Raw genomic sequence first — 27,102 nt, forward strand, 5'->3', positions numbered from 1 at the left:
GACAGTGATACATGGCACAGATTTTTATGGCATATTACACACATCCGGTTAGTCATTTAAACCTGTGTTCTTCACACTTTCAAACCCCAATAAAATCATCATTCTCTCCAAGTATTTTTATCTGAGTAAACCTGAGTCTGAGGTGTGAAATGGACTTGCCAAAGGGTACATAGTGAGTTAGTAGAAGAACTGGAATTTGAACTCAGAAAATCTTATTTCCTAGCCGTATGTTCAGTCCTCCTAGACTATGCCATAAGAGTGGATAGCTCAATTTTCTCACAGTAAATGAGACCAATTGGTTTCCTTTAATTTCTTCCCTAGCATTTCTTCTGCTTCATTGTTCGTTGTTGTTAAGTCTAGTTTATATAGCACTCCAAATATGTTTGGTGCTTCATTGATAAGTGTTTAAATCGCTGTCATGTGGAGCTTCCAATCTAAATGGGTCTGTGAAATACCATACATCCTCTGGTGTGGTGTTAATTTAAATACAAATATTCACAAGAATATTCTTCTGGTATTTCAGGTGACAAATGCAGTAGAGAAATAAATAAAAGAAACTACATCCGTTTATGACAAGACTTATTGCCTTTCATCTGTAGAGTCCATCTACCATTTCTGGGGACAGAGTTAAAAATCTTCCACACGAACAGAGTATTTTCTTCAGTGCCATGCTCTTAATAAACAGATGGCCGAAGAACCCAGTTCTTTGGCATGGGGAAAAGGCTAATTATGGGATAAATGTTCCTTTAGAAATGAACTAAAAAGTATAAAAAGGAAGGCGGCCGAGACTGATTCTTTCAAATTGGTACTGCGTTGGGAAATGGATTTCCCCCCAGGCGAAGGGAGATTCCACTTTCCCTTTATTTCATCAGCACCCTTGAACCCAAATCCTAAGAAGCAACCTACATCCAGTTTCGGTCAGGCTTGCCTAACTTGCCAGAATCAGTTTTCAGACATTCCATTTGAAATCAGAGACAGAAATATCCAAATCATGGCCTGCTTTGGACACCTCTAATCAGAAAACTGCATCCTAAATGCAGCAGTGAACTGGGGAGTGTGTGTGTGCGGGGGGGGGGGGGGGGCTATGATTGCAGTCTTCTTACATGAGTCTTAAATTTCTGTTAATGAATAAAATCCATTGAGAAAGCTTGGGCTCTGCTTTTCTTCGGGGTCAGTGTTCCAGGTCCTATAAAACTGTAAACTGGATTGTTTGGCGATTCAGCACTTAAGTGAGATAAGCCAAATCCTAATCTGATCTGTTCTGTAGCGAGAACTCCAGTTCACATGTTCCTGTAGTGGGTTTCTCTTGTACTCCCAGCACTGGCTCAGTTCATTGCTCTGCCAGAGACATCCTCTGTAATGTTAACCAAGTAACACAGTCTCTCTGTGCCCAAGTTTCCTATACTGAAAATAGGCACAGTAATAATAATAATGCTTTTTCTGTCCTGTCTAGTTAAATTGTGAGCTCTTCAGGACAAGAGCTGCCTCTTATTATTTGCATGCAAAGCACCTATCACAATGGAAACCTGGTCTCAGCTAGGATCTCTAGGTGCCACTGTAAAGCAAGTAATAAATGATGATGGTGGTGGCCTCCTCTGAACATTAAAAAGAAAGTATCGTGGATTCTTTTCTGATAAAATACTTTCTCCCCAGCCCTGAATAGAACATCTAGATAGATACAAACTTTACAAAGAAGTAGCTTCATGTTGGTGAGATTTCTCTTCTATCAACATTTCCTTCAGGCTTGGTTAGCTGACCTAGCTCACGTTCCCTTGAAGCCTTCTTTTGAAGGCTGTCCATGACCTTGAGTGACACCCCCTCCCTCCTTCATGAGACAGAGCTGATTAACAACTGACTTCAAAAAGTCAGCTACCAAATGGTTCCCGTGCCAGCAAATGCCTTTGCTGCTTCTTGTTTCCTACTTTTTTCAGAAACAAGTGCTAGAACAGTTGATTAGATTTGGGCAGCCCCTCAAAAGTTCAGGTTTTCTGCAAAAACAGCTGCTTCTCATCCAGAGGCAGCTGAATTATAAATGTAATAAAAGCAGACAAATATTTTCCTGTATGCATAGAAACTCAAGTTCAACTCAGTTTTCTAGTATAATCTCATATATCTATATCTCTGTATGTATGTATAATATGTATATATGTGCAGGTATGGATAAATGATGAGCCAGATCTTCAGGAGGTATAACTTAGCTCATCATATCTATCACTATATTTAGACTGAATCAGTATTCAGCAGTTTGATATTTGATGATGGGTCAGTTCCTCTAGTCCTTATTCAAGCAAAACTCACATTGAAGTCATGAGTAGGAGTTTTGGCCCCATAAAAATACAGTGCAGTTTTTTTTGGCTACTGATGACACATTTTTTCCCCTTGATTCTTAGGGATATATGGACCACTTACTTATTAAGAACTATTAATTAAGAACTCAATAATAGTGGGGGATTTCAATTATCCCCATATTGACTGGGAACATGTCACCTCAGGACGAAATGCAGAGACAAAATTTCTCGATACTTTAAATGACTGCTTCTTGGAGCAGCTGGTATGGGAACCCACAAGGGGAGAGGCAACTCTCGATTTAATCCTGAGTAGCGCACAGGTGCTGGTCCAAGAGGTAACTATAACAGGACCACTTGGAAATAGTGACCATAATATAATAACATTTAACATCCTTGTGGTGGGAAGAACATCTCAACAACCCAACATTTTGGCATTCAATTTCAGAAAGAGGAACTATGCAAAAATGAGGGGATTACTTAAACAGAAATTAAAAGGTATAGTGACTAAAGTGAAATCCCTGCAAGCTGCATGGACGCTTTTCAAAGACACCATAATAGAGGACCAACTTAAATGTATACCCCAAATTAAAAAACACAGTAAAAGAACTAAAGAGCCACCGTGGCTTAACAATCATGTAAAAGAAGTGGTGAGAGATAAAAAGGCATCTTTTAAAAAGTGGAAGTCAAATCCTAGTGAGGTAAATAGAAAGGAGCATAAACACTGCCAAATTAAGTGTAAAAATGTAATAAGAAAAGCCAAAGAGGAGTTTGAAGAACAGTTAGCCAAAAACTCAAATGGTAATAACAAAATGTTTTTTAAGTACATCAGAAGCAGGAAGCTTGCTAAACAACCAGTGGGGCCCCTGGATCATTAAGATACAAAAGGAGCGCTTAAAGACGATAAAGACACTGCAGAGAACCTAAATGGATTCTTTGCTTCAGTCTTCACGGCTGAGGATGTTAGGGAGATTCCCAAACCTGAGCCAGCTTTTGTAGGTGACAAATCTGAGGAATTGTCACAGATTGAAGTGTCACTAGAGGAGATTTTGGAATTAATTGATACACTTAACAGTGACAAGTCACCGGGACCAGATGGCATTCACCCAAGAGTTCTGAAAGAACTCAAATGTGAAGTTGTGGAACTATTAACTATGGTTTGTAACCTGTCCTTTAAATTGGCTTCTGTACCCAATGACTGGAAGATAGCTAATGTAACGCCAATATTTAAAAAGGGCTCTAGAGGTGATCCTGGCAATTACAGACCAGTAAGTCTAACATCAGTACCAGGCAAATTAGTTGAAACAATAGTAAAGAATAAAATTGTCAGACACATAGAAGAACACAAATTGTTGGGCAAAAGTCAACATGGTTTCTGTAAAGGGAAATCGTGTCTTACTAATCTATTAGAGTTCTTTGAAGGGGTCAACAAACATGTGGACAAGGGGGATCCAATGGACATAATGTACTTAGATTTCCAGAAAGCCTTTGACAAGATCCCTCACCAAAGGCTCTTACATAAATTAAGTTGTCATGGGATAAAAGGGAAGGTCCTTTCATGGATTGAGAACTGGTTAAAAGACAGGGAACAAAGGGTAGGAATAAATGGTAAATTCTCAGAATGGAGAGGGGTAACTAGTGGTGTTCCCCAAGGGTCAGTCCTAGGACCAATCCTATTCAACTTATTCATAAATGATCTGGAGAAAGGGGTAAAAAGTGAGATGGCAAAGTTTGCAGATGACACTAAACTGCTCAAGATAGTTAAGACCAAAGTAGACTGTTAAGGACTTCAAAAAGATCTCACAAAACTAAGTGATTGGGCAACAAAATGGCAAATGAAATTTAATGTGGATAAATGTAAAGTAATGCACATTGGAAAAAATAACCCCAACTATATACACAATATGATGGGGGCTAATATAGCTACAACGAATTAGGAAAAAGATCTTGGAGTCATCGTGGATAGTTCTCTGAAGACGTTCACGCAGTGTGCAGTGGTGGTCAAAAAAGCAAACAGGATGTTAGGAATCATTAAAAAGGGGATAGAGAATAAGACGGAGAGTATCTTATTGCCCTTATATAAATCGATGGTACGCCCACATCTTGAATACTGTGTACAGATGTGGTCTCCTCATCTCAAAAAAGATATACTGGCATTAGAAAAGATTCAGAGAAGGGCAACTAAAATGATGAGGGGTTTGGAACAGGTCCCATATGAGGAGAGATTAAAGAGGCTAGGACTTTTCAGCTTGGAAAAGAGAAGACTAAGGGGGGATATGATAGAGGTAAATAAAATCATGAGTGATGTGGAAAAAGTAAATAAGGAAAAGTTATTTACTTGTTCCCATAATACAAGAACTAGGGGCCACCAAATGAAATTAATGGGCAGCAGGTTTAAAATAAATAAAAGGAAGTTCTTCTTCCCACAGCGCACAGTCAACTTGTGGAACTCCTTGCCTGAGGAGGTTGTGAAGGCTAGCACTATAACAGCGTTTAAAAGAGAACTGGATAAATTCATGGAGGTTAAGTCAATTAATGGCTATTAGCCAGGATGGGTAAGGAATGGTGTCCTTAGCCTGTTTGTCAGAGGGTGGAGATGGATGGCTGGAGACAGATCACTTGATCATTACCTGTTAGGTTCACTCCCTCTGGGGCACCTGGCATTGGCCACTGTTAGTAGACAGGATACTGGGCTAGATGGACCTTTGGTCTGACCCAGTACAGCCGTTCTTATGTTCTTATCTAATATGTCTGGTTTAGGTGTTTCTGTAGTACCCATCAACATAGCTGCCAAAGTAGTGTAGGTTTCCTGCGGGGTTCCATGGGTATATGTCCCTGTCTACTGAAAGCCTGAAATCAGGATGCATAACTGGTTCAAAGTTCCAGTCTATTGGCGAGTCTTGGGTGCTCCTGGTCGTCTTCGGCGCCAGTGAACTTTCCCCAACAAACCCCTCCAGTGCCATCTTCTGCCGCTCTCTGCAAAGCCACACAGAGCGACCACCTCCCCACTTAACTAGCTACAGCCTCCCTCCTTGTCCTCAATGCAGAGTCCCAAGCTCCAGTACTCACAGCCCCATGCAGCTCTGGGCAGCCGTGTTACTTGGTCCACCTCTGGCCTGTCCTTCTCGGGCAATTCCTCCCTGGCACAGTGCTCCTCCTGGCTCCTGTCCTGGGCTGTCCCCGATCGGCCCTGTCTGTCTCAGGCCTCGGGCAGGTTCTCTCTGCTTCACTTTTCCAGGGCCTCTGGCTGCCTCTCCCTCTCCTTGGAGCTCCAGTGCTGCCCCCTGGAGTTTCCCTCCTTTTTTCTTACTCTCCCCCTCCCCCTTAGGAAAAAGATTTAAAGGGCCATGCTCTCTAAACCCCAAAGGGGTTACATCTATGTTTCAGCTTTATACTTCAGCAATGCATTTATAGCATCTTGGTCAATATTAACATATGAATGGTGCTTATTGCAAGTGAGGACTTGGTGGTGCAGCTGGTTAAAATTAAATTTTAAAGAATCGTCTATTAAATTATTTATGCACATAAATAATTGGTCTGATCTTTCAGAGGTTCTGAGCACCAGGCAGCTCCCAGTGAAGGAAGTGGGCGATGTTGCCTGCTCATCACTTGTAGAAAATCAAGCTTCCGATCTAGCTATCTCGCTAGGAATTGGAAGCCTAAATTTTAGGCACCCTGTTTGCAAAAGTTAATGGGGCTCTGACATCTGTCTACATAGAATAACTTATAGAAATAGACAAGGCACACTCAGGGTGGGGGAGAGAAGATATTGTGATCCCCTAGGCTTTAGAGCCCAAGCGCCAGCCTGAGCCACAGAGGCTACACAGCTATTGTTGTGCAAGCCCCACAAGGCCGAATCTGTCTCCCTAGGCTCTGAGACTCACTGCTGTGGGCTGTGTAGCTGTACCCTAAGTGACTTGCCTAAGATCATACAGGAAGCTTGTGGTACGAATAGAAACCAAACCCTGATCTCCTGAGTCAAATTCCTGTACGTTTCTCTCATGATCTATACTTCTCCCTTTTGCCCCAACACCAGTTTACCTACACGCAGTTCCCATAGGAAATCTCTGTGCCTGACCAATGCCATCTCTCACAGCAATAAAAGCTGGTGTTCTGTCTTTTCTGCATTATAAATATTCATGATTTTTTCTTGTCTTTTTAGAATTCACTTCAAAACGTAGAAACTCCAGTCAGAGGTAAAGACATTTATTTTACACATTAATACAAACAATAAACAATTAGCAAAATGCGCATTCTTCAATTTGAATTAATGTTAAAGAATTCATTTCTTAATTTATAGTGTAAACCATTTTCTGTAAGTAAAGCAAATGCAAGTGTTTCAAAGTCTATATAGATCATTATATTGTCTCCAATTCATTTTAGAGATAAAATAGTCATTTTTTTCTCAGATTAGAAAATCTAGTCAGTTATAGTGGGCATTTTAAAAGGCAAAGTGGATTGAGCCCCTTTTAGAGGTTGTCCTTAATCTCCCTTCTCCTGCTGGAAAGAAAGAAATGAAGCACCACGGTGAAGGTGCAAATTTAGGTTTGTCTGTAACATTTCTGTCCCTCTTTATAAACTCTGGTGCTGTTATGCTAGTAATATAATTTAAGTGATTTAGTAAAATGGTAATGGGGGCAAACAACCATCCATCTTTAGTCCCCCTAGTTCAAATCAGACCAGACTAGTAGGGACTGAAAATTGTTACTGCCTGATTGGTGTTTGATGTCTTATGTGAATTAACTAAATGGTCTCAGTTTATTTACTCAGACTGATGTCCATGTTGCAAATATATATAAAAATTTGTATCAATCACTCTTCGTTGCAGTATGATCTGAGTTTCTGAGAACTGAATGGATGCAAAGAATGTAAAAGCCCTTCATGTTTAGGGTTTGTTTATACATGAAAGTTGATCCAGAATAAGAGAAACTGTGAATTTAAAGCAGATTGACTATTCCAGATTAGCTCTGTCTATTTTATTCCAAATTAGCTCAATCTGCTTCCAAAATGGATTAACATAATTCAAAATAAGGCACTCCATGGATGGACACTCTTGTTCCTGAATAAATCAGGAATAGCTATTCAGGAAAAGTTTTCTGTATAGACAAGTTTTTAGAGATGGTTCTGGTCAGGGCTGAGGTATGGTGACCAGATCAATGGCAGGATAGCTTGTAGCTCTAACCAACTGTACCTGTATTCTGGATTTTAGACTCCAGGTTGGTCATTCCAGCATTTTTCAAATTCATTACAAATAAATAAATTAAATAATAACACAGTTGTATAAAGAGCACCTACATCCTCACCTGCAGGAAAGAGCAAAGTGTCCTTGTGCATAGCAGAGAGGTGAGCATGCAAGTACCATGAACAGGAGGCACCTATGGTCTGTGGAATTCCTCCCCCTTGGAAGAAGTTTTTTATCCCATGAGCTTTGTTCAACTCTAGTTATGGCAACAATTTGCTAAACATGAGAGGAATTAATAGTTGCTAATTACCATCTATCCCTCATACACCTTATGCATCTTCTTCCGCACTCTCTTTAAAACACCCTCATGGAAAGAATTTAAACCATTCCTCTTTATAAGGCTATATGCAAGCTTGGGTTTTACTGAATCAGCACTTTCCTCAAAGAAAATCTGTTTGATGTATTGAAGAGCATTATAGATCTCTAACAGATTTTTGCCTATCTGCTGGTCTACACCCTTTTATTTATGCCAGAAAAGTGTCAGTCTTTTTCAGTTGAAGGCTTTTGTATTTGTTCTGGCTACACACTTAATTTCATAAGCATTGCTGAATCCATTCTGCAATGTACCCTTAGGAACTGCACATTACTGATTGCAGTGAGATCCTGTCAGAACTTGTTGGCATCTTAGTATTCAAACAGGTTAAATCCTGGTGATGCTGTTTGCATTGTATTTTTAAGCTATTTTTATTAAACTTTTTTCTGTTATTAATTTTAACTTGTGATGGGGAAAGATGATCATTTCTAGACTTCCCACTTGTCTGCACAACAGCATGTTCCCATAAAATAGAGAATACGATTATTCAAGTCAATAAAGATTTGACATTGTGGGTTTATTATGATCCAGGTTATAGACAGACAGACCGAGAAGCAAGTTTATACAAAACTCATCCTGTTTGTCTTCTGTGAAGCTGTAATGGATTAATGGTTTGTACAGTATTAGAGTATGGAGCCTTCTAATGAAATTACTACCTGAGTTCATATCTGACAGAATAAGCAGCCTTAATATTTGGTCAGTACTTTGTCGGAGGCATTCCTGAAGACTATCTGTGCACCATAAAGGGGAGTTGTTCAAGTGACTATCTTTCCTCTGTGCTGCTAGAGATGCCATCTTTTGGAGGGAATGTAAAATAGATATCCTCACTGCTTGAGGATTACTGACGTTCTCATGGCACTGCTAAAGATGTAAAGTTTGACTAATTCTTTTTGGAATTTGACAATTATTTCTAGAACTGATTAGAAAATCTTAAGTATTTTCCACAAACATTTTTAAAAGAAACAATACATTTGCTTTATTCAAATTTTCTGTGGAAATTTTCCATTCTTTTAATGAAAAACTGAAAAACCTTTTTTTACCACACCCATTTTTGCCTATTTTTTTTCTTGGTTAAACGAAGTTGAGAAAAAATTATTTTGGATTGAACAATACATTTTGTTTTGATTTTGAGCCTTTTTCACATTGTTGCATTTTTAAATTGAAGGCCATTTCTAAACAAAAAGTCACTTTGATCCAAACAATCACATCTTGGTTTTTCTAAAATGTTTAAACAAAATGGTTCAACTTTCTCTCTTTGTTCATTTTGAAGAAAAAAAAATTTGGTAAAACCAATACAAACTCAAAACATTTTCGGTGTCACTGAATCTGCAAATTTTGTAGAAAAAAAGTTGTGTGAAAAAATATTGCCCACTTCTAAACAGAATATTTTTAGTTTTCAGGGGTTTTCTGTATCATACCCTTTTAATTTCCTACCTTTTGTGATCACTTCAGTGTTCTAAGTAGTACTACAACTTTAATTGTGTCTTAATGAAGTTCTTTGGTTTAGGAATTGTATTCAGGGGGCTTGCTCTTTTTCTTAAAATAGCTAGGTAGATGCAGTTTTAATACTGTGTTCTCCATATTAGCTGTCAGGCGTCACAAGAATGTTAAGCTTTTCTTGTCTGAGATTCCATTCAGCCATTGAAACAATGTTCATGCACTAACTGGAGGGAATGTGTATACAGGAGTACAGAGGGCATATTTAACATGTATTGAGCTGACATAATCTACAACAACAACAACAAAATGCTCACCCTGACAGAAGGCCTAAGACTAAAACAATACATAAAATTATAATATTGGAGCAGAAAGAAAGAAAGCAATCTGGTATATGCTAACTTATTTTATTCTTTGTTTTCCAAAGTCTAGAAAGTATATGCTGCAGGTGTAAAAGTCAACACTTTCAGTTACTAAATTGCTTACTTAATTTTGCTTACTGGAGGAGGAATTCTCTCTGTAAAGAGAGTATGTGCAAGGATTAATGTGTTTTGTGGAGAGCATTGCAGAAGCTGAATTTCATCATGTATGGTCTCAGTCCATTTCCCAGTGGGCATGTCCACATCACAGTGGTGGAGAACTTAAACTAAATCATTTCAGACTAGAAATTGCGTGCAAATTTTTAACAGTGAGGGTAATAATTAACCAGTTGAACAATTTATCTTGGGATGAAATGGTTTCCACCATCACCTGAAGTCTTTAAATCAAGTTTGGATGTCGGCTTTAGACCAGACAGAAGTTATGAATATGCAGGAATTACTGGGTCACATTTTCAGCCTGTGTTATGCCATGTTAAAACTAGCTGAGCATAATGGTCTTTTCTGGCATTAAACTCCATGAATCACAAAAAGCAACTGGAGTAGTTGGCTTCATGAACAAATAGTGACATGGTACACCAAAGCTTATGTAACACCTGACTATATAACAAAGATTTTGCCCAGCCATTGTGAGTAATGGACGCTTACAAACCTGCCAAGATATTTGTGTCTCTAGTTTTGTTAATTGAGGTCCTGCTTAATGAATGAAGAGTGGAAAGAAACGGCTCTATCTGTCTTAGAAGCTGCAAAGGGATTTTAAATTGAGGTCCCATAGTAAATAAATCAGAGATGAGTGGGCTTTGGCAGTGCTGTAGCTAGCCATTTTAGCTCCCGGGGCAAGCAAGCACATTTGCACCCCCTACTGTTTTTTCCCTGCCCCATTTTTCCACTCCTGCAGGTTTGCACCCCACTCGGCCCTCTCTGGTTACAGCCCTAGGCTTTGATGTCAAGAAAAAAAGTGTACCTGCTACTTTCAGGAGTTAAAAATGAACATCCATCTATTTATACACTGGACTGAATATTACTTTAGGAAGATTCTTGCACTTTACCTCAAAATATATTAAGACACTAAGTAATCACAGTAGAAGATGCACCAGGGGCCATTCTTTTATTTGTTTGGAGCACTCTGCATTCAGTTTAATCTGTAAAGGGACTTATCAGATCTACTCTTCTGCAAAATTAGGTTAGTGCACAGTATAATCTGGTCTATAATAGCCTTGTGAAGTTCTATTCATCAGCTTGCTTGGTGTAGGTAATTTTTCTGTCATGTAAAATATCAATTTTTTTCACATTCATCACCACAATCATAGTAAGAGTGCATTTTGTGCTTGTACTAGTAAGTTTTCATGGTGATATAGCAAGGCTAGTGTATGTATACATATTGTTCCATCAATGTGACATATTTTAGCTCCAAAGTATGAAGTTTGATCCATCGTCATTCCTTCCGCAGCCACAATATACCTAAGAATATAAACGGATAATTCCATTATCTGGAAGCTCATCCATGTGTCTTCTGATTCTTGTCATTTAAAAAAAGCTTTTCTATTCTGGTTTGGTTAATGTATTCTCATATTATCTTGTTCTGTACATATAATCTGAAACATTGTCCTACAGCTTTCAACATGTGATTATGTAAGAAACACTGGAGGCCAAAGGGCATGTTTCAACAAACTGAGGGTTGTAGTTGGCATTTTAAAATGCTTCTGAGCTATGTTTCACTGTCTTTTACAAAGAGATGAGAAAAACCTTCTGCAAATTGTAGTTATTATTGGCTTTATCTTGCAGCCATTGACCTCAGTGGGACTGCCTGCAGATAGGAAGGGACTGTCTGTACATACATTCCACTTTGGACAAGTGAAAAGACCTTGACTTCACTAAATAATTGCCTCCAGACAGCTCTTGACTGTATGTTCACAAACTCTCACTCAAATTAATCCATTTTGGATCAGATGCATTTATGTATACTATTTTGGCACAAGAGAGCACCTTCTTTGTATTTCTAAATATGCCCCTTTCTCATCAAACCTGTGTTGGAGCTCCTAGGACATGTAGATGTGGTTGAATGTAATTCTGTAGAGCACCGAAGAACACAATGAAAGGCTTAGTATGGAAATTACAAAATTGTTTACAGGAGTGACAGGGACATGAGAGTGGCTTTGAGGATAGGAAAAGGGCCCAGTAAAAGGTGCAGGCAATACAAAAGGAGGATAGATGGAGAAGAGAAATAGTAAAACGAATGAATAGGAAAATGGAGAGCAGACGAGAAAAAGAGCAGAGAGAAGTATAAACAAAAATAGATTGAAGAGGATTGAGAGTTTTGTTAGCCTATCAAACTATACATTTACTCGTTATTCAGATCCAGAAGAGGCATTCACAACACCATAAGAGGCAGTGTTGTAGCCATTCTTTTCTGGAGCTATGATTTGGAGGCATATTTCCGGGAATGAAAGGCAAAACAAGTTGACACCTCCCACATGTAGACAATATATAGGTCCCGGTTCAGCTTAGCATTGACTCATTAACTTCAGTGGGACTTAAGCAGCTGCTTAAATTCAGGCACCTACTTAAGTGCTTTGTTGAATCAGAACCATAGATGGCAAAATACACTCTAACCCATTCATCTGTGCACACTTGTGATTGGACATGCATTGAGATTAATAGAATATAATGAAAAAGTAGTCCAGTTAAACTGTATCCTCTAGTTTCGATGTATGGATAGTCTGAGACAAGAAGGGTGCAATAATTTTGGAGGTACCGCACCTGTGAATGATAGAATTTAGTATATTTTGTATGATATTTATGGATATTTTAGGGTTGATTGCATCTTTCTTACTTGCTATTCATATCAGGTCTCCATGATCCATTTTGCAACTCTCATACAACAACTTGAATTGTAACGTACAGTCTACATGTTATTTTAGAGACCCCATCTCTGTAATTTTCAGGTCCTGTATGATCAAATGGTCACAGTTATGCTAAGATAAGATCATAGTGGCATGCTTTTAAAATATAGTCAGATAAATTACTGCAGCTGAAATGAGCTTGGGCAATGTAACAATTCACCTAAACATTTCCAGATTTCAAACTCTTAATGGGATAGGGAAAGAATCAAATATTAATTATAGTATGTGGCATGTTTATCCTATAAGATTTTTTTAAATCTTACAAAAATTTACAGAAAGGTTTAGAAATGTATATGAATCTGAATAATATCTGCACGTGCACTAGCTAGAATAAAAGGGATATTGATCCTCTCGCTTCAGGGAAGAAAATTAACTTCGGTTAAGCAGACATTTCCCCTGTGCTACAGTATTAAGCAAGTAGATACGTTATGGATGCTTGGGTCTTCCTCTGCATCATCCACTATTGGCCACTCCTGGAGACAAGTACTGTATAGCAATAGGTGGACTAGCTGTTAGTCTTGGCTACCCACATACCTTGGGAAGTAAGGAGGGTTGTGAGGGGAAAGGCAAGGGCAACTGTTGTGTATTTGGTTGTCGTGGTAATAGAATTGTGTTGCTATGGCAACTGAGTTAGATTATTAAGGGATAGCCCAGCCTGTTTTGGCTGGCTGTTGGTTAGTTCTGTGTGTAGCAATAAATGGCTGCTCCAAGGTTTACAGCTCTCTGTGTCTCCAGTGATTTCTTCCTAAAACTGTTGCCTCCGAAGATATAACAGCAACCCTAGAGTATTTTAAAACATTCTGGCACTAGATTAACCAAGAATACCCAGCACATTGCACTCTGGCTGTCTCCCTTCCTTCATGACATGCCCCCTACACCAAGAAAACTGACATAAAGCCTTTCACACCAGCTCTATTCCAGTCCTGCTTGGGGCTCCAACTTGCACTGGGATTCAGGCTGCCCCAAGAAATATGGAGAATACAAATGTGGCTAAAAGTCAGTGGGCATAGAAGCAGAACAACAGAGAATTGGAGCCATTATCTATTTTATGTCTGAATACAAGTGTATTATAGATTAATAAATTACTATACATGTCCTACAATATACATTGCAAAATCACATAGTATTAACATTTAACTTGCACTAGTTCTCAACTCTTATTAACTATGTTGCCAGGTCCCCTGAACTAAATAGTTGCTTAGCTGCAGAAAACATGATAAATATCCCCACAGAGTGGGAATTAAGAGACTGAAATGATGTATCTGAAGTGCCCTGACTTTAAAAAATCTTCCTTTGTAAATGCCTTAGTCTGAAGATATTGTAGTAAAGGACTATTGATATACCAGAAAATGAGCTAAGATGGCTTTCAGGAACACAGATGGCTAATTGGCTTCACTTGGTAGATTGTCATTTTAATTAAATTTTAATAGGCGGAATTTCAAAGCCATAATTGATGTCTTATGATAAATATGCTTCTTTACCAATGACCTATTGCTAACCTTTATTTCCCCCCCCCAGTCTTGATAGAGAATGCTGTGACAGAGCTGTCTGCAGCCATCTCCCATCTCATCCATGTTTTCAGCAGCAGCTTTCACACAGATTTTCAGCCTGCAAAAATACTTAGAAGCCCTTCATGTGCAGATGTCGACCTAGATCCCCACTTTAGCTTCACTGTTTATGCAGCCCACAACATCCCAGCAGCCTGGCTGAAAAGGTAGGAGGTGCCAGCCCTTCTCTTAAGAAGGGCTTCTTTCCCTCGCGTGTGTTACAGCTAGTTGCAATGCATGGCTGCTGCATGTCAATAAAGATGGTAGGGGAGCATAGGTGGAGGACTCAGGAAGCAACCTAGGCATCTGCACCAGACAAGTGTGGGAGGACAATGGTAGGGTGGGTAGCTGCCCTGGCAGGTGTGTGTTAGCGAGAGACCTGCCAAGAGAGAGGGTTGTGGATGAAGGGGGAGAGGGGTTTGCTACCTCCCCACAGAGAGGGGTGTGGCAGGATTCATGTGGGCCCTGCATAATGAGTGGCTCCTGGTTCCAGGCCATCTTGCTGAGTCAATGGAGCTGCACCTGCTTACAGCAGGTCTGAATTTGACCTTAACAATGGCATTCATGGTAGATGTATTTAAACCATGATTACCGGGCTACACCTATGCAGGGACAATTTTTGTTTACAGATGATGGTTAAATACATTTGTAGTTTTATAGGCCTGAGTGTATCTGGTACATTAAGCACCACAGAGAAAAACAGAAGGAGACCACTTTAATAAAAGAAAAAAACGAATATAAATAATCTCTGCCACATTATTTATTTGTTCAATTAGTGTCTCTTCAAATGGCTGGTTTTCCTACTTTATTGTAAAGTGAACACTTTCCCCTCACCACACCAAGGCAATCAAGAGAGGGTCATATGACTGCAATCTGGCAGCGTTATTGTTATAGGGGGACATGCTGTTTTCCAGATTTTTATTAATGTTTTTCCCATGCACCCACTTTCCCCTGAATTGCAGATGACTAATTAAAACACAATGGGATCATTTGCATTAGAACATTAGCAAAGGAATGTACTATACAGCATTTAGCTATAATTAGCAGTTTAATAAAAATTTCAGAAAATTTGCATTACTGAAGATAATAGATACAGAAGCATAATCACCGCTCTGATTCTGCAGATGGTTGTACTGTTCCCAGTGCATTTTATTTTAAGGATTTACCACTAAGATGTGAAATTATACGTGGCCTAGAGGCCACTGATCATTGAGCTCCATCTCAATATACAGACATATGAGAAAATGAGAATAATTTTTCTTTCTAAATCTCCCTCTCAGATCTTTCCAACATTCAGTTGCTAAAATAGCCTTCCTTTCCTACCACTGCAGCTCTGTAACCTACCTTTCTCTGGTGCCTTTACTGGCTCCCTGCCTCTTTTCACATTCAAATTTCTCACTCTTTCTTCTAAGGCACTGCACAATTCTGACCCTCACATCTCAGCTCTTGTTTCGGCCTGTTTGCAATTTTGTACAGCTATGTTCCTGCTGTTCTTCTCATCTTGTTGCTTCCTTTGTTTGCCTGTCCCATGTCTTCCCCTCTTCCAGCTGCTCCCTCCTCCCCTCACTTCCTACAACAACTTTCCTTGTTCTAGTAAAGAACAAGCTTCACTTCTGTCCTTCTCCTTAAAACTCACTTCTGCTGGCTGGATTCCTGTCACTGGCTTCCACCTCTGTGCTATTGATTCCTCATTCCTAGCCTTACTTTCTTCTTCAAATAGATAATGTACAGAACCTTACAAGTTTCAGAGTAGCAGCCGTGTTAGTCTGTATCCGCAAAAAGAAGAACAGGAGTACTTGTGGCACCTTAGAGACTAACAAATTTATTAGAGCATAAGCTTTCGTGGACTACAGCCCACTGCATCCAAAGAAGTGGGCTGTAGTCCACGAAAGCTTATGCTCTAATAAATTTGTTAGTCTCTAAGGTGCCACAAGTACTCCTGTTCTTCTTTTTGCAGAACCTTACAAGTTACAGAACAACATAATGATACAAATTATATATGATTTATTGTCATCCCTTCCCCCTCTTATCCTCTAATTTTATCTGTGCTTTCCATGTTGTCTACCTAATTTAAACTCTGATCCTGCAAAGACTTTAGCATGTGCTAAACTTCATGCACTGTAAGCGATCCTATTGACTTAAATTAAACTATTCACAGCATTTAAAGTTAAGTATACGACTTTCCAGGAAGGAGGCCTTAGAGCTTAAGTTCTTTGGGGGTAGGGACTGTATTTATAAAGCATTCTTACAGTGTTCTATTGCAATTTAAATAATAACAATCCAGGACTCTGTCTTGTCAGTGTTTATCTTTTGTTTCATAATTTTACAATTGCATTTATTAATTGTAGGACTAAAGTATAAATGTCATTGTTGTCATATTTAAAACCAGATGCAATTCCTATTAGTTATAATTAAGTATTGCATTCTTTTTCTTCATGGAGTTCTCTCTGCTGACTCCTCATCTTTGTCTGCCTCAGCTGAATAGAAACATGTATAATATAATAATTAATATTCTTGGAAAAAATCAACACTGATTCTTTTATAAAGAAGGCAAATATAGGAACCTCGAGTCACCAAACCCCTTCAGATTTGCTGTTCAAATCTGACTTCCTAGCTCTACACTATGCCTATAGTTCTTGTTCAGAATCTCGGAAGAAGACCATGTTTTGCAAGAAGATGGAAACCTTTCAAGAAGAGCAGATATTCTCATACTGCACCATTTTGAGCTCATATTGCATATGATTTCAATGATGATGAATCTGAAACCAAACCACAGCCCTGAAATTGTTTTGAACCCAAAACTTCAACCGTAATCTAAACTAAACCAGATGAGTGTCCAACGCTGTCACTGACCAGCATAATAATAAATACACATACAGTAGTAATTGCACATCTCTGTAAGCATTATCGTCTCTTTACAGATGTGGAACCTGGGGCACAAAGAGGTTTACTGTTGCCCAATGTTACATAATGGAGGTCTGATCCTATGCACCTTAAAGTCAATGGCAAAACTCTCATTGATTACAGTGGTAATGGATCAGGCTCAGTCAGTAACATGGCTGGGAACAGAACGTAAGAATCCTGACCAACACTCCTCTACTCTAACAATAAAAACAATAATATGTTTTTATTAAAACACTAGCATAAGCCTCAAGGATGAGCCTTTCAGCATTCTGACTAGCTAACCCCAAATTTCTTCCATAAGGTATGTTTAATTATAATTAATATTTTACATTTCTTTTTCTTTGTAGCTACAAACTCTTCTCTTTTTCCTGTTCTTTAACTTATGCTGGGAAGAAAATATGTCAAGTGAAGAACTGCAAAAATATACCAGTTAAAAAGTCTTTTTTTTTCCTGGCAAACTGGAATGAGAAGTAAGTAAGTTTTAATCTTCATTTGAAGGATGCTAGTCTGCCTCATTTTACACAACCAATATTAGATTCTAAAAAATGGAGGGGGTAAAGGCATCTTCACAGGTAGTAATAATGTTCTAAATACGCCAGTATGGTAATATAAAGCTAAGTGCAATGGATAAAAGTTGATACCTGGACATATTCTCTAATCTTTCATTATCCTGCATTTAGGGCACCAATTGTGGGCCAAAAGGACCCTCTGTGCATGGATGTTCCTTTTTCTGCAAGTAGAATCTCCACGGATTCTAGTGATCAGTAAGTGAAGGGGTGGGGAGCAAGGAGTGGACAAGCCAGGAGAAGGAGGGAGATGGGTCACGCTGGGAGCCTGGCTTATGGGGACCCTTCTGGGACTGAGCATAAATTAAAGGGAAATGTAAATGCAGCCCCAGGCTGTATTTGTGGTGGTCAGTAATCCCTCTGTATCCAAGGTGCTTGAAAGAGATTCTTTTTATTCAGTGAGACAGTTTCCAACTGCCTCTGCCTATGAGAGCATAGGTCTCTGCAGTGCTCCTCCCTGAGACTTTCTGCCTGGAAAGCTAAACCACTTAAAGGTACAGTTCCCAATACTACAAATTTCACTTTCCAGCACAGGGATGTCCATGCTGGGGAACCACCTTTAAAGGGGTGGGGGAGAGGGGGGAGGAAGAGCTTTGGGACAAAAGTCAGCCAGGAGTCCTTGGTGTAACAGATACAAGGGATCTGCGCTGCAAGGGAACAGGGAGTGAGCTTCAGTTTTATACAGAAACATAAGGCCTCTGCAGTGATGGCCCTTCCTCTTCCCCCCTCCCCATCTCCCTCCCTGAGAGGATCCATGGGGTTTGCGGGCTGGACCCTCAGTTTCTTCAGTTTCTTCAGTCCATCTCTGCAATGGAAGAAAGAAGGACATTCAGGGAGTTTCCTGGTTGCTGTGTAAGTGTGTTCATACAGGGACAAGTTTTCACTAGTGTCTGCCTTCTGATAATCATGTGCAGCTCCCATTGAAGCTGAAGGACAGTTTTTAACTTCTTGACCTGAAAAATTAAACATAACTTTGTCATTAAATAATCTTTTTTAAAAAATCATTCCCTCCTGTACAGCCTTTTCTCTTTATTATTACAACTGTCTGTGTACAATGATAGCAGTTAAAAAGTCAACAGTTACCTTACTGTGGTATGTGAGAGAATGTGGTCTGATAGGGTTAAGTCCAAGTTTCTGCCTACCCTTGTGCAGGTGCTCAGGAGAAAGTAATGATGTTGGGCACACAGGCTAATCAGTAGAAAAGCATAAACCCCATAGAAGTAGCTGTTTTGGAGGACAGAAGGGGAAGTCATTTGGAGCAACACAGATTCCACACTCAGTTACTATAGAGCTGAGATGGTAATGCAGAGTAGGGTTTTTCTTCGTATTTCTCATGTCAGGCCCTCTAATTTTGTTGCTGTAATTATCCTATTGGATAACAAAATCTTTAGTAGGAGTGTGGGCAGCCTGACTGGCTTACGTTTTGTATTTTATATCAGCTAAACCTTTTCAGCAGTTTACATCTTATTACCTATTGAAAATGATGTCTAAGACACTACCATATAGCGAATGTTGGCAAATGTTGACCTTTCAATGGTGACCACTGAAGTTATACATTTAAGTAAAGTTTGGTTTGACAAACGCAATCATCTGACATGGGTTATGTAATTACAATTGTGTTGTGTGATTTTTGTCTCTTGCTTGATTTTTGGTGTTGAATATTTTATTGTTGTTCAGGGCTGAAGGAGAGAACTACAGTGCTCACTGTTTGAATCTTTACAATGCTGCTTAACGTAGGTAATTGTTCTCTTTATGGTGTACAATTCTTTTTCTGTATTTATTTTCAATGGTTGTCACCATTTGAGTACCATTTTCTTTTTAAGCTCATTGCTTATCTGGAATACAAAGGAAACGATTTGCTGATGTGAGTCTAAGGATCAGATATATGTGAAAGGAAGAAAAGAATAAAATAGAGTTGTTCCTTTATTAAAAGAAAGCTGATTCTGATTTGCATTGTGGCCTTCCAGAGATTTCTGATAAGCAGCAGTTCATTTTCAGTCAGTTCAAAAAAAGTAAGGAGGAATGTACAGCTAGGGAAGTATCAGGTGAATATGTGTCTTATGGGTATTCTTGGCTGCCTAAGAAGTGGTCACCTTTCTAATATGCGTCCCAGGAAATCTGTATTTATAGGAGAAGATTATAGGAGTTCTGTAGGGAAGTATGTAATCTGGGTCTTTCAGGGTACACAGCAATAGACTGACTCTGAGGGTACGTCTACACAGTAAAGAAAAACCCCATGGTTGGCCAGGCCAGCTGGCTCAGGCTGCGGAGCTGTTTCACTGCTGTTTGGATATCTGGACTCAAGCTGGAGCCCCGGCTTGAAGACCCTGCAGGGTGGGAGGGTCCCAGAGCTCAGTCTCCAGCCTGAGCTTGGAAGTCTACACAGCAGTGAAACAGCTCCACAACCCAAGCCCTGCAAGCCTGAGTCAGCTGGCCTGGGCCAGCTGCGAGTTTTTCTTTGCTGTGTAGACATATCCTTAGGGCACGTCTACAGTGGCAAAGTTATAATGCCGGCAGTTACAGCGCTGCTCAGAGAGTGCTGAAGGGAAACCGCTGTTGTGTGTTCACACTGTCAGCTGCCTGCGCGATAGCGTGTTCACACTTGCAGCACTTGCAGCGGTATTTGGAGCGTTGCACTCTGGGAAGCTATCCCACAGAGAACCTCTTTCTTTTCTGCCTCTAAGACTTGTGGGAAGGCGGAGAGGGTTGCGGGGCATCCTGGGTCCTGTCCCAATGACCCGTGATGCATTGCTTCGCATCCCAGAAATCCCCATGCTTCTGTCCGCATTTGGCGCCATCTTTCAGCGGTTTATATATTGCGTGCCCTGCCTCTTTGGGCTGCAGGAATGGATCCTGAACTGCTGACCAGTATGCTGCTCGCTCTGACCAACACAAAGACAAGAAGAGTGCGACATTGATCTCTCCATGCATAGAAGCTACAACATGGGATTGCTTGTGGCATTCACGGAGGTGCTGACCACAGTGGAATGCCGATTCTGGGCTCGGGAAACAAGCACTGAGTGGTGGAATCACATCATGATGCATGTCTGGGATGATGAGCAGTGGCTGCGGAACTTTCAGATGAGGAAAGCCACATTCATTGGACTGTGTGATGAGCTCGCCCCAGCCCTGTGGCGCAAGGACACGAGAATGAAAGTTACCCTGTCGCTGGAGAAGCGTGTGGCGATTGCATTGTGGAAGCTGGCTACTCCAGCTACTGATTGGTCGCTAATCAGTTCGGAGTGGGAAAGTCGACTGTTGGACTCGTGTTGATGGAAGCATGCAGGACCATTAATCACATCCTGCTCCAAAAGACTGTGACTCTGGGCAATGTGCGTGAGATTATGGATGGCTTTGTGGAAATGGGCTTCCCTCACTGCAGAGGGTGATAGATAGCACGCACATTCCAATTCTGGCACCAGACCACCTAGCCACCGAGTACATTAATCGCAAAGGGTATTTCTCAATGATTCTCTGATGCTTGTGGATCACCGTGGGCATTTCACAGACATTAACACAGGCTGGTCTGGAAAGGTGCATGACGCACGTGTGTTTCAGAACACCGGCCTGTTCAAGAAGCTGCAAGCAGGATTTTCTTCCCGGACCAGAAGCTCACCGTAGGGGAAGTCAAAATGCCCATTGTGATCCTGGGAGATCCTGCCTACCCCTTAATGCCATGGCTTATGAAACCATACACAAGGCAACTTGACAGAAGCAAGGAGCAGTTCAACAACAGGCTGAACAAGGACAGAATGACTGTTGAGTGTGCTTTTGGCCATTTAAAAGCCCTCTGGCAGTGACTTTATTGGAAGCTGGACCTGGCTGATGACAATATTCCTATGCTTATAGCCGCGTGCTGTACGCGCCATAATATTTGGGAAGGGAAGGGTGAAAGCTTCACTCAGGGCTGATATATATGAAGTTATATAGAATAGAATAGCTCATGAAAGAGGTAGTGTACCATTCATTTTCTGTTGGGATATATTTCCTTTGCTGCCTTATACGTAGTGCTAATTTCACTCTTACTTATTTATGTGCTGGTTTTTAATTGGCCTTTTCTTTTTAAAAGGAGACATGAGTGACAATGGGGCCGTTAGGAAGAGATGCTAAAAAGTCACTTGGATTTATGTCCAGCAACAGCTCAATCAGCTGATGGAGGAATTTTGTGCTGACAGCTAATTGGATATAGCTGACACCAATGAGGCTCATTACTTTAGATTAGAAAGGATTGAGTTATCAATATGGGCAAGAGAGATGGCAATGGAGGGAAAGATTTTGCTGAGTAGAGGCCCAGACAAGGAGTTCCTAAGGAAGGTGTGTGTATATATATGGTTTGTATTTTGGAGTTCTCTAAACATAGGGAGGGGAGGGCAGCTCAAGACTTAGACACTTGACAGATATTTTGGCTAAACCAGAAACCCTAACGGAGGTTTTTTGTGTTTGAACCTGAGCTGCTTGTGAAGTCTCACTTTCTTTGCTTGTTGCCTCCCTCTTTCCCACCTTTTGTCTGGAATGTCTGTTCAGATTTTAATTTCTTTGAGGCAAAACCTAATATAATAGGGCTCCAGTTTTCATTATGGTCTTTGGGTGCTACTGTTGTATACATTTTAATTATCCTGTGCACTGAATGAGACAGGGATCCTGTTTTTTAAAAAATAGTATGTGATCATGTAATTAGAGACTGCACCATAATGAATGTACACAGGCAAACGTCATTCTGGCATTTCCGATTTTTTGAGTGATTGTCTTAACAACCTTAATGTTTGCAGTGTTGTGGCAGTGTGGGTAAGGAAATATATTTTACTCAACCACATAGAGCTGTTTTTCGGGTCTCCAGTGTAAGCTCGAAAGCGTCTCTCTTTCACCAACAGAAGTTGGTCCAGTAAAAGATTGTGTCAGCCACCTTCAACCTTAATAATGTTCTTTTAATTTAGCTTTTTGTGTTTAACTTCCTAGGTTTTTAAAAAACAAACTAAATAAAAATAATTTCATCATGTTGATACTCACATGAATTATAAGTAGCACTGGAGCCTTTAGAGCCACTACACAGACCTCTGCACTTAATGGTGTAACTGATAGCAATAGTAGGTTGTCATCCTTTATATGGATTGGCATTATATGGGTATGAGACATACTTTGCCAGTGGGTTTCACAGATATTTGCTGACACCATAGGAACGGTGAGACTTTGAAATCTTGATTTCCATTCCAGGCTCTGGAGGAGTGTGTCCTCTAGTGGGCACAGATTCTTCTGTTTGTTTTCCCCTTCTGTCCCATCTCCACCAACCTGTCCCTGTCAGTCCGGTCTCTTCCCTAGTCCTGGCTACTTGCCTTAGTCTACTTGCCCAGGCAGTCCTAATCACCCTTTTCACTGCAGCTGTTAGATCTGTCTCTTTTCCTCCCCTGCCACAATTCGCCCACCACAATCACCACTGGTTGCTAATCCTAGTCTTCGTCCAGCTGGTCCTAATTTCCTCCCCTTCCCACAGCTCCTTATTTGATCTCATTGTTCCTACCAGCCAATTGTCTCCCACTCCCATTTCTCACTGGCTCTGTCTTCTCACTGAGCTTGTAATCCTAGTACCCTTGTCCAACCATTCTCAGATCCCCTTTATCTCCCATTCACATTTTCTCTCCTTGATTCCTTGTCCCAATCTACTCTTTTCCCTCCCCCTGATCTCCATTTGACTCAGACAGCTTCTTTCTCCGTGCTGCCTGAGTGCCACCCAGATAATCACTGAGAGCACAGAAGAAACACAGTGAGAGCAGCTATTACAAGGGAAAGTCATTCTGGGCCTATATACCCCTAGACTGGGCTTGGGCGATGATTCTGCAACCTCATAATGTGAATGGAACCCATTGAAGTCAGGATCTAAGGCCTCGGACTGTAAATTCTTCATAGGGCCTTGTGATCTGCTTGCACAGTTTATCTGTTTTATGGTGGTTTATGTATATGAACAACAAGATGCAATCTACTCCTAGACCGTCTGAATTGAAAGTAATGTCAAATGTCACATTTCCTCCTAGGTCTAGAATAAGGCTTCGTATTTGGCCTATACCTTCTAAAGTTTGAGCTATGATCTCAAATAGTCAGAGTTGAACTCCTTTCAAATTACTAGCAGTTGAAGGTTGCAGCATGTAATGGTGACAAGGCAAGCAGTGACTTGGGCCCTTTTACAATCCCTCTCAAGTGCACCTCTCAGGTGACAGGCTTTGCTTTCTTCATCTCTTGCAAGGGTAGAGCCCTGCAGTTCAACCACTTTTAGACTGGATCTCTGGATTTCAGAACTCCCCCACCCCTCTTTCTAGGGTTACCATATTTCCACAAACAAAAAAGAGGACACTGGGGGCGGGGGGGAAGCCCCGCCCTAGCCCCGCCCCATCCACTCCCTCCCACTTCCCACCCCCTGACTGCTCCCCTCAGAACCCCAACCCCCCCTGCTTCTTGTCCCCTGACTGTCCCCTGCTGAGAACCCCCTACCCTAACTGTCCCCCCCCAGGACCCTACCTGTTCCCTGACTGCCCTGACCCTTATCCACTCGCATGGGTGGCAGGGTTGTAGAAATTTTGGTGGTGCCCAGAACCCCCCACCCCACCTGCCTAAGGCTCTGGGAGGGGGGTTGGGTGGGGGGAGGAGGTCTGGGGTGCAGGTCCTGGGCTGGGGATTAGGGTGCAGGAGGGGTGCAGGTTCTGGGATAGAGTTTGGGTGCTGGGTGCAGGCTCCGGGCTGGGGCAGGGGGTGGGTGTGCAGGAGGGGGTGAGGGGTGCAGGCTCTGGGATGGAGTTTGGGGGTGAGAGGCGGTGCAAAGGGAGGGGGTGCAGGCTTTAGGAGGAAGTTTGAGGGCAGGAGGGGGTGTGTGGGAAGAGGGAGGGGGATTGGGAGGGAGTTTGGAGATAGGAGGGGATGCAGGGGTGAGGGCTATGGGTCTGGGGATGAGGGGTTCATGATGCAGGAGGGGGCTCAGGGATGGAGCAGAGGATTAGGGTGTGTGGGGATGAAGGCTGGGGGGTTTGGGGTGTTGGAGAGGCTCAGGGCTAGGGTGGAAGGGCAGGGTAAGGGCAGCCTGTCTTCCCATTAGTGGATGGGGGCACTAGGACCCGGGGGCAGCAGACAGCAGTTGTCTGCGTGTACTGCCAGAGCCAGCACAGCAGACAAGGGAGAGGCAGACAGGGACGGGGGGGACCCACGGAGGGGGGGATGCACGGAGGGGGGGTGGCAGGTGGAGGCTGGGGACCCATCCAACACTCCCCCACTCCCTGACTGCCCCCCCCCACTCCTCTTACCATTCTGGCTCCACGTGGGTCGGTTTGTGTGTTGCACAGGACTACAGAGAGAGGGAGGGGGGAGCAGGGGAGGGCTCTGGCTGCTGGAGGCCAATGGGAGTGGGTCAATCGGCCTAGCCGCCCAATCAGCAGCCACACTCTGCATGGAAGGGAGGGAGGGAGGCGAGGGAGAAAAAAACCCCGGACATTTTAACCTTGTTACCAATTCCTCCTGGACGGCTATTTAGAGACGCAAAAGCCGGACATGTCCGGGGAAATACGGACGGATGGTAACCCTACCCTCTTTCCCAACTGTGTTAACACAACAGGCCCAACTGCATTTGGCATCTGCAAGAAACTTTTCTCCAGAAGACTTTGACAAACAGATGACTGGAATGACTCAAAACAGCTTCTTCAAAACAAATGTATTGTTTATTCACCCAGAGGTACATTGAAATCAAAGAATAGAGTAAAACAACAGAAGTCCTACATGCCTTGACTTATAATTTCCCTGGCAGCTTGAGCAAGCCTCATTAACACAGGCCCATCCCATAGGGCCTGTGTATTGGTTCCTCTGAGTGTCCCCTCAAGCAGTGGCTAATGGCTGCATTCCCTCTCCCTCTCTAGAGAGGACGTTTTTAACTGTTCAGTGTCCCAGTGATCTTAGACTCTGAACCTTGGCAAACCAGCTGTATAATTTGCATGGAGTCTGGAAATAGCATCTTCCTAATTAATAGCCTACCCAATGTTATCTTAACACCCTGGAAGTTGTTTATGCAGAGGTGATTTATCTCTGACCGTTGTTTTGTTTCCTATTTGTTGTTCTTAATAGTCCCCTTTTATTTAATCTTCATCATCAGACAGAATAATATCAAGCAGGTAAACTGAAGTACACAGAATATTTATAAGTAATACAGTTATCTCCCATGTTCTGTACACACCCTATATCACTGGAAATTTTCCAGATAGACAATAAGGTCTTGGATTTGACCTATGGCTTCAGTCTCATGATGATCTAGCCGTTCTTAAAGTCTGCACTTAATATAGCTTAATATAGCCTACTTTTAGTAGTGCTATGTATTTTGTCATGACAAAGTCCAAGTGAAGCCTCCAGCAAAAGAGAAGTAGAGAATCCGTATCTTGTAATATGAGGAATATTTTTTCCACTTGGTTACAAGACTAATGAGGCTTCCTGGCATTAGCAAAGATGTTTGCCCGGTTTATGAGTAATCTTTTATCTCCTGTATAATAAAGTGCAGGGCTTTTTTTCCCACCTTGCATCAGATCTTTTAAGATGTTTAAGGTTGAGTACCCATGTTTTAGGGTCACTTTGTTCAGGATGAATGGAATTGATGGGCTGTAAATGAAAAGACACGAAATAACTGATTTGGAGATGTGTGAAATAGACTGCTTTCCCAATCACTATTTTAAATTCACTAAGCTTTGGAAGAAAGAACAAAATATAGTGCATTGTCTGAAAACTGTAAATAGGGACATTTGGGGAGACAGGGGGATGCATCTTAATTTCTTTGGCGTGAGACTGCTCTTTAAACTGAATGAGTGGAATATAGATGTTTTGCTTTATTAAAAGGAGGGTGTGTGGGGGGGGGAGGAGGGAAGTCAGTTGTTCAAGTATACCTTCAGTCAAGTTATGCCAGATTTATAACAATGTAACTGACAGTGGACTTTTACCCTAAGTATAAGTTCCACATAACCCCTCCACCTTACCCCTGCTAGTTCTAATCCTAATGTTTTCCAGACTGTTAAATTATTTCAGTGGAGCTTCCTAGATTTGTTTCCAGAATGACAATACACATTTTTGAGAACACCTACAACTACATCATTTCATTAAACAGTCTAGAATGCTGAAAAAATTCACTCTGTTTAATTTAGATTTATATCCTAAGTTTTTAATATTGAAGCGGGTTCAGATCTTCATTTTCTAAAATGCTTGTATTACCGCTGCAAAATAGTTCTTTTAACCCTGGATTCTGAATATTGATTTTGTTTGCGTAGAAAATGTAATTAATCTCAATATCTGTTTGCAAAATCTGGCTTTGCACCAAATGTTCTCAGTGAAAATAAAAGACGTGCTTTTGAATATGAACGTTCACTTCAGGAAAAATAAAGTAATACCTTGTAGGTCTCTGAACTAATGACTCAAATGTTTTTACACAGGTATGAAAAAAATATCAATTATTAGGATTTGTGCGAATTAAAATTGTAAACCAGTTTATAAAACCTACGTAACTAATTTAATCGATCA

General features: G+C 41.1%; 1 protein-coding gene across 2 annotated transcripts in view; it reads left to right on the top strand.

Annotated features, from left to right (window-relative positions):
- Positions 1-27,102, top strand: part of PIK3C2G (phosphatidylinositol-4-phosphate 3-kinase catalytic subunit type 2 gamma) — a 305,535-nt gene that overhangs the window by 54,370 nt on the left and 224,063 nt on the right. For both annotated transcript variants that reach the window (XM_065567969.1, XM_065567972.1), the window contains exons 10-12: positions 6,448-6,481; positions 14,076-14,271; positions 17,356-17,478. In XM_065567969.1, the coding sequence (XP_065424041.1) occupies positions 6,448-6,481; positions 14,076-14,271; positions 17,356-17,478 (353 nt within the window). The remainder of the gene's footprint in view (positions 1-6,447; positions 6,482-14,075; positions 14,272-17,355; positions 17,479-27,102) is intronic.

The sequence above is a fragment of the Chrysemys picta genome, chromosome 1 (assembly GCF_011386835.1).
Source record: "Chrysemys picta bellii isolate R12L10 chromosome 1, ASM1138683v2, whole genome shotgun sequence".
In the NCBI taxonomy this organism is placed as follows: domain Eukaryota; kingdom Metazoa; phylum Chordata; order Testudines; family Emydidae; genus Chrysemys; species Chrysemys picta.